The 7,500-nt window shown below is 37.7% G+C and overlaps 1 protein-coding gene across 1 annotated transcript in view; it reads left to right on the plus strand.

Moving 5' to 3' along the window:
• LOC122254628 (uncharacterized) overlaps positions 1–7,500 on the plus strand; it is a 16,313-nt gene that overhangs the window by 6,886 nt on the left and 1,927 nt on the right. The window contains exons 3-10 of the mRNA XM_043018417.2: positions 342–541; positions 1,344–1,474; positions 2,712–2,802; positions 3,160–3,313; positions 5,474–5,634; positions 5,762–5,944; positions 6,315–6,399; positions 6,548–7,500. The exon at positions 6,548–7,500 is cut by the window's right edge and continues 1,927 nt beyond it. Of these exons, the coding sequence (XP_042874351.2) occupies positions 342–541; positions 1,344–1,474; positions 2,712–2,802; positions 3,160–3,313; positions 5,474–5,634; positions 5,762–5,944; positions 6,315–6,399; positions 6,548–7,500 (1,958 nt within the window). The remainder of the gene's footprint in view (positions 1–341; positions 542–1,343; positions 1,475–2,711; positions 2,803–3,159; positions 3,314–5,473; positions 5,635–5,761; positions 5,945–6,314; positions 6,400–6,547) is intronic.

The raw sequence follows: 7,500 nt of genomic DNA on the forward strand, positions 1-7,500 counted from the left end.
AGCAAAAAACAACACATATTAAAGTTAAGCAGTACGCTGAGATAAAGATGGTTAAGTCAGTCTGTTGATTCAGTGGCTCATTTAGCTATCTTGTCAATTTAAGGAGGAAGGAACTACGACATAATCTGACATTCTTTCTGCTTTCCTCAAGCGATCACCTTGTGACGGACTTCCAAATTTATTTAGGTTCTATATATCAATTAACATTTACGACATAAAAGTTTGATAAATGTAGAACCATATTCATTATTTTTATGTATGTGGTTTTATTTACTTATTTACTTCTTATAGCATGTCAATTAATTTTCAAAATTCTAAGTTATATTTCTTATCTTTGTTAGTCAACAAGAACAACCTGAGTTGGCATTTGCTAGTCCTACTGATGGGTCAGAACGTTCAACTGCAAACAGTGAGGAAACTGAAGGATGCCACGCGCTATCTGGTGAGGATAGTTGTTCGTCAGTGCGAGGTACACACGTCTGACAGGATACGCCGTTCCCTGCAGTTGTACAGTGTTTACTCCCGCATGTGGGGAGAGGAGGTATGCTACTATGGTTTAGAAATTCTAAATATTTCCTTTATTTGCGGCTAGCATATGTAGCTAATAGTGAGTAAGTTGTAATATAGAGATATGTAAAGCTCTCTGAGTTTTTTTTTTTTTTTAACTGTAGATTGGACTGAAATTTAGAAAATAAATACAACTTGGAAGATAGGGATAGGAAAGTCTTTGATAATTTTATCAAAAGAGTTGTGTATATACATTTAAGAAATAAAGACAAAAAAGCAGTTTCACTTATAGTGTTACTATTTTGTTATGTGAATAAAAATGAAAGGAAACAAATATGATGCAAAAGACTTAGTAAATAAAAAGAAAAATTATATGACAGCAGGAGAATAACAAAATATCTCATGGTTTAAGCTTATATTTTATGCAAAAGACTTAGTTAATAAAAGGAAAAATTATATGATGGCAGGAGAATAACGAAATATCTTATGGTATAATATAATATTGATTAGTCATTAGAGAAATATTCCAGCACTGTGACACATATGCCACTTCTTTGTTTTACATATTTGACAGTGGCTAGCTTGTAGTTTCTTTTTGTCATTGGATAGTATGTATACTTTGCAATTTCTCTTGTGTTGTTAGTTTTCATGCAGGTTATGTAACTAGGATTAAATATTATATATTTGTTGAGACCAATTAAAAGATTTTTTGATAAGGTAAAGGCAAGGTATCTTATAATAAATTTTTGGTTTAATATATCTTAACATATAAGGCATAGTTTATTATATTTTACTCAAAAGGTGCATTTCTATTTTTTTCTTTTGTTCCTGAATAGGCCGCAAGAAGAATGTTGTCTAACCTTAGGAGGCTGTTTTTGATGAGAGGACGACATCTGCTTCTGTCGGCTGTTTGCATCACACAGTACGACTGGGAGAAGGAAAAGATATCAGATGAAAGCTTGGAAAGGTGGGTGCTGAAAACTGGAAAGCTTTTAGAGTAAGATGATATTCAGTAATGATTTTTAAAATTTATTTATACATTTGGCCCTTAGCCCATTCACGACGGGGGCATTCTAGCCTTGAATGTCACAATGCCGGGGCTTTCGAATTATTAGGCCTAAATCAATTAAATGGCTGGCACAATACTGTGCCGCCCGGCCACTGGGCTTTTGAATGAGCGGTACAGTACTGTACCACCCGTCCAGAGAGGGTTAATATTTACCTACCATAACAGCCCCAAATCACCATACCCTGTGGAGACCCCCCTCTACCTCAGCCAGTCAGACATTTGTGTTCCTTGTCTCTTTTTTATTGTTTTTCTTTCTTGTGAATGAGACGTAGTGAGTGTGAAGTAGTAGTTCTGATATTGTATGGCATATTTCATGTAGGCATACCACCCATCCATCTTTTATCTTACACATGCCCCTTCCCCTCACTATACTCCTACTTAACATGCAGTATATGCCTAATGATATATCATTGTTTTTTTACGATTTATACATCTAACTGAATATTTCATTGTTTTCTGCAAAGAAACATGTTTTTTTTGCTTGCTTTAAATGTGCATTATTTGCATTTTTTCTATATTGGTGTTTTATAGGCATGGAAGCTTATTCCCATTTTCCTTCCCATTTCTGGGTTAATTGAGATATTTTCTTTGAATGGCAAGGAGTTACTGCAATAGTTTTTCCAACTTTGATGCTCCTCTGTGCAGTTTGTATGTACTATATGGCAATGAAATGTACATTTTCCGGTGTGTGAATTCAAGCTCTTGAAATGCCAAAGGCCAAAATTGGCCTGGGGGAAAATTGGAAAGTCATTTGGCTGGGGAAACAGACATGCTGAAACCTTTATGGCTTAAGGGGTTTAGAAGTTTGTATTTTCTAATATATGATTTATTTTATGATGTATGACTGTATTTTAGGTACATAAAAACTGTGATACTAATTAGCATTTAGTTATATACAGTTACACAATTGAGGTATAAATAATAAGTTCAACAATATGAAAAATGCAGTACAAATGTGGTCCCACCCCGTTGGTAGCATTTGCATTTATGTTTGATGAGTGTGTTTTCCTTGAAAAATATATATGAAAGTTTAACAGAGCAGAACAATTAATGGTAGAAACTAATGTATCTTCAGTCATAAATTTGAATGAGTAAGTTGATTATGTAAAAGATTATATATATATTTTTTCAACAGGGCTACCAGTGATCTGCATACTGTAGGGGAACTCTGCAAAGCAACAGTTGAATGTGATAATTGTGGAAAACGTCAAGTTATTGATCAGCAGGTAAATAAAAAAAGGTCTTGGCTTTTTGTAATATAAATGACATTTAGATGTTTGTATATGATTGGAGACAGAGAAGCAAAGTATGGATAGAGAGATAAATATGTATATGGAAAATAAAGGTTATATACTCAAGTCCTTCAAATTTTCCCACCTCCTACTATACACACTATGCAAGTACTCCATATACATATGCAAATGGCCTAATATGTACATAGCAAAGCACAAGCATATAAAAACTTAGATGTACATACACAAACACATATTTACCATCTCATATCCATACTTTTATTGATGTCCGAATACTCTAGATCATGTTTATATGATAAAGCATATAATCAGAGAATTGTCCTGTTTCAGATGTCCAATGTGGAATACTGTATGTGCAGAGGTACCATAGGCTATGCAGGAAAGGATAGACAGTACGATTCCTGGGAACCATTTATAGAGAGAGATCACCATATTGTGTGGCGGCAGAGACACGATGTCCATCAACACTTGTTTGCTTATAAAGGTATTATTGTCTGCATGTTATCTATGGTAATGATCAGAGTTCTTTTAAACTGTAGCATAAATTTATGATTTTTTTGGCCTCTACCATGGTATTATTGTTTTTGGGTTAATATTCTCTGTCTCTGTCTCTGTCTCTCTCTCTCTCTCTCTCTCTCTCTCTCTCTCTCTCTCTCTCTCTCTCTCTCTCTCTCTCTCTCTCTCTCTCTCTCTCTCTCTCTCTCTCTCTCTCTCTCTCTCTCTCTCTCTCTCTCTCTCTCTCTCTCTCTCTGTCTCTCTCTGTCTCTCTCTGTCTCTCTCTGTCTCTCTCTGTCTCTCTCTGTCTCTCTCTGTCTCTCTCTGTCTCTCTCTGTCTCTCTCTCTCTCTCTCTCTCTCTCTCTCTCTCTCTCTCTCTCTCTCTCTCTCTCTCTCTCTCTCTCTCTCTCTCTCTCTCTCTCTCTCTCTCTCTCTCTCTCTCTCTCTCTCTCTCTCTGTCTCTGTCTCTGTCTCTGTCTCTGTCGAAATGCGGAAAGGTAGTCTGGAATGTAAGGGGCGTGGCAATCGAGGAATTAAGCTCATTTTGAGGGTCTAAGGTACTTGGAAAGGCAACCATGTGTAAAGTACCTATCAATCAAAGTTGACTTGACCTGATCCGGCGATTGCCTCACTAGTGTGATGTTCGTATGGTATTTGCATATGATTTATTTGTTGTATTTGATATATTTGTATTCAATATCGTATATAGCATTCTATATCATTCTCACAACGCAAAATTGTGGCACCACCGGCTGGCACCCGTTGTGAGGGTTACACTGCTGCCATCAGTTGTGAGGGTTGTCTTAGTCTATCGTAACTGACAACCCAGCACAAGATAGATAGTGATGCCAGACACAGGGTTGAACATTACAGGTTTATTCCATAACGCAGATAGTCTGACGTTATGGTGCACAATAGATATATTCACTATAGCACAATGGTCACAGCAATAAACAATATCACAACATGTGTAAACAGGCAGAGAAATCAGCCGTCAGCGGTAGCGGAGTCGATCCCGGTCTGTTGGTATGATCCAAACATCCTGCTTATATGGATGGGGTTTGTATCCGACGCCCCCATGGTAGAAATGCGGAAAGGTAGTCTGGAATGTAAGGGGCGTGGCAATCGAGGAATTAAGCTCATTTTGAGGGTCTAAGGTACTTGGAAAGGCAACCATGTGTAAAGTACCTATCAATCAAAGTTGACCTGACCTGACCCGGCGATTGCCTCACTAGTGTGATGTTCGTATAGTATTTGCATATGATTTATTCGTTGTATTTGATATATTTGTATTCAATATCGTATATAGCATTCTATATCATTCTCACACTCTCTCTCTGTCTCTGTCTCTGTCTCTGTCTGTCTCTGTCTGTCTCTGTCTGTCTCTGTCTGTGTCTCTGTCTGTGTCTCTGTCTGTGTCTCTGTCTGTGTCTCTGTCTCTGTCTCTGTCTCTGTCTCTGTCTCTGTCTCTGTCTCTGTCTCTGTCTCTGTCTCTGTCTCTGTCTCTGTCTCTGTCTCTGTCTCTGTCTCTGTCTCTGTCTCTGTCTCTGTCTCTGTCTCTGTCTCTTCTCTCTCTCTCTCTCTCTCTCTCTCTCTCTCTCTCTCTCTCTCTCTCTCTCTCTCTCTCTCTCTCTCTCTCTCTCTCTCTCTCTCTCTCTCTCTCTCTCTCTCTCTCTCTCTCTCTCTCTCTCTCTCTCTCTCTCTCTGTTTTTGTTTGAGAAGGAGGAATACAAACGTAAAATACGCACATGTACATGCACACGCACGCTCACACGCACGCTCACGCACACGCACACGCACAAAGACACACACACACACACACACACACACACACACACACACACACACACACACACACACACACACACACACACACACACACACACACACACACACACACACAAATATGTGTGTTTAAATATATATGTATATATATAAGTATATGTGTGTGTGTGTGTGTGTGTGTGTGTGTGTGTGTGTGTGTGTGTGTGTGTGTGTGTGTGTGTGTGTGTGTGTGTGTCTTTGTGCGTGTGTGTGCGTGTGCATGTACATGTGCGTATTTTACTCTTTGCTTTCTTCCTTCTCTTTACAAATTTCTTTGTCTTTTTTTTCTTTTTTTATATAATGTATTTTTTATATTCCTTTCAGTGTATGGAACTTATGATGATGTGAGCCTAAGTGCATTCATGGAAGCGCAGCTGAACAGTGGCTTCAGAAGAGAGTGGGATGATTCTGTGCTTGATTTGCGCGTGCTGGATTCCCATTCAGAATCTAACTCTGATCTGGTCTATTGGCTAGTCAAGTTCCCGGTGAGTAATGTGTAATTGCGTTGTGTACGTGTATGTATCTTGTAATCATAAATTGCTTGTGTTATTAGAAAAAACATTGGAATTGACATATTTTAGGAATAATAATACCATATTATTTTGGTTTCAGCATTTCTTTGCAAATAGAGACTATGTCTTTAAGAGACGCTTCGCATTCGATGAGGAAAATCAAGAAGCTGTGATAATGAGTCGAGCAATAGACTCTGACGAGTTCCCAGAAGAGAAGGGAATTTATCGAGTCAATGAATATTGGTCGACAATGGTCATTAGAGCCTGTGAAAGTATTGACAAGGTGGGAAGAAAACTTTTGTGTTTGTGTGTATTCTTTCACAGCTGTTGTGATGACATGACTGGTGTTTTTTGTTTTCTTTTTAAGGTTGAAAAAAAGAGTAATATAAGGGTTAATTGGTTTATTTTTAAACAGTATACAAGGGTGGTGGTTTTGGGTTATTCTGCAGAATCAATCCATTAAATTGCAAAATCAGTATTAAAAGTACTTGCTTTGGCAAGAATGGAAGAATCTAGTCTTTGTGTGAAATTTGATGGAATATCATTAATATGTTGCAAAGATAAGTAATGTATATATTTATATATATTGTTTTATTTGATAAGATTGTCTTGATTATTACTAAAGTTTTGCATTACTTCTTTCTTTTATGTAGCCCGGTATAGAATACACCCTGACCTATTTTGACAACCCTGGGACAAGTCTTCCTCAAAGTTTGACAAACTTCATTGCTGCTACAGGTAAAGACTCCTATGTTCACTCATTCACTTGACTGTCTCCCTCTAAAATTGTCACATACAAATGGAAGTGCACATTGAAATTATATATACAGTTTTTATATATGTTACTGGCAATAATGACATATTACCTTATTGCAAAAAATTTCAGGCTTTCCAAACTTCTTACGCAAGGTTCATCAAGCAGCCCTAAGCCTTCAGACATTACACGAAAATGGAGGAGATGCCTATATCAGCCTCCCAAGTCGGCTAAGATATCCTGAGAGATTGCCAGAAATTGAAAAACCAATAATTTCAGTTAGTGTTGAAGAAGAAGGGGCACCTGTCCCTACCACAGAGGAGTTGGAACCTGTGTCTGGAAGCCACATAATGAGTCAAGTTCTGGAGCATAGTGTCAACATACTTGAAGTTCAAGGCGAAAGGGAGAAGGACAGTGCACAGAGTGATTTATCTGAAGAAGAATGTGCAGGGGTAGGTTCTCTGGTAAAGACTAACAGAGAAGATGAAAGCCCTCCAAATATTCCACTAATAGATGAAAATACTCTTACTCCAAAGGAAGACTTTGTAAAAGTAGGCAGTGATTATATGCAAAGTGGTGAAACAGATGTGAAGGGGGAGTCACAAATGGCAGGTGAAATTGAGGACACTGAATTGGACACACAGGGTGACCATTTACCTTCTACAACGGATCTAACTAGTAATCATTCATCAATGTCTCTACAGCTAAGTAGAAAAAAGGTTGTGGTAGATATATTGGAGGCAATGGAGGTAGTGGCACCTGATTTGGATGAAAAAACGAAATTGTCACAGAAAGTGCAAGAGTTAGCTACAAGCACTTTAGAAAAATTGGAAAACAACTCTGTTTTATTTGCAAAACTAGACAAATTAAAGACTAAACTGAAGGCATTTCAGGAAAATGCCTTTCAGCGTAAGTTAACATCTTTGGAAAAAATGCAGGAACTTGAAAACCGTGGTCATTACGACCATTCTAATCTTGATGAAAAGACTTTAAAGCAACTTGAAAACCTCTTCAATGCTGTGAACAGAGTTCTTCAAGATGACAAAGACATGCGTACAGGCAAGGGTTACCTGAAGACTTATGCT

The sequence above is a fragment of the Penaeus japonicus genome, unplaced genomic scaffold, assembly GCF_977035675.1.
Source record: "Penaeus japonicus unplaced genomic scaffold, GWHDUDI00000001_assembly GWHDUDI00000007, whole genome shotgun sequence".
In the NCBI taxonomy this organism is placed as follows: Eukaryota; Metazoa; Arthropoda; class Malacostraca; order Decapoda; family Penaeidae; genus Penaeus; species Penaeus japonicus.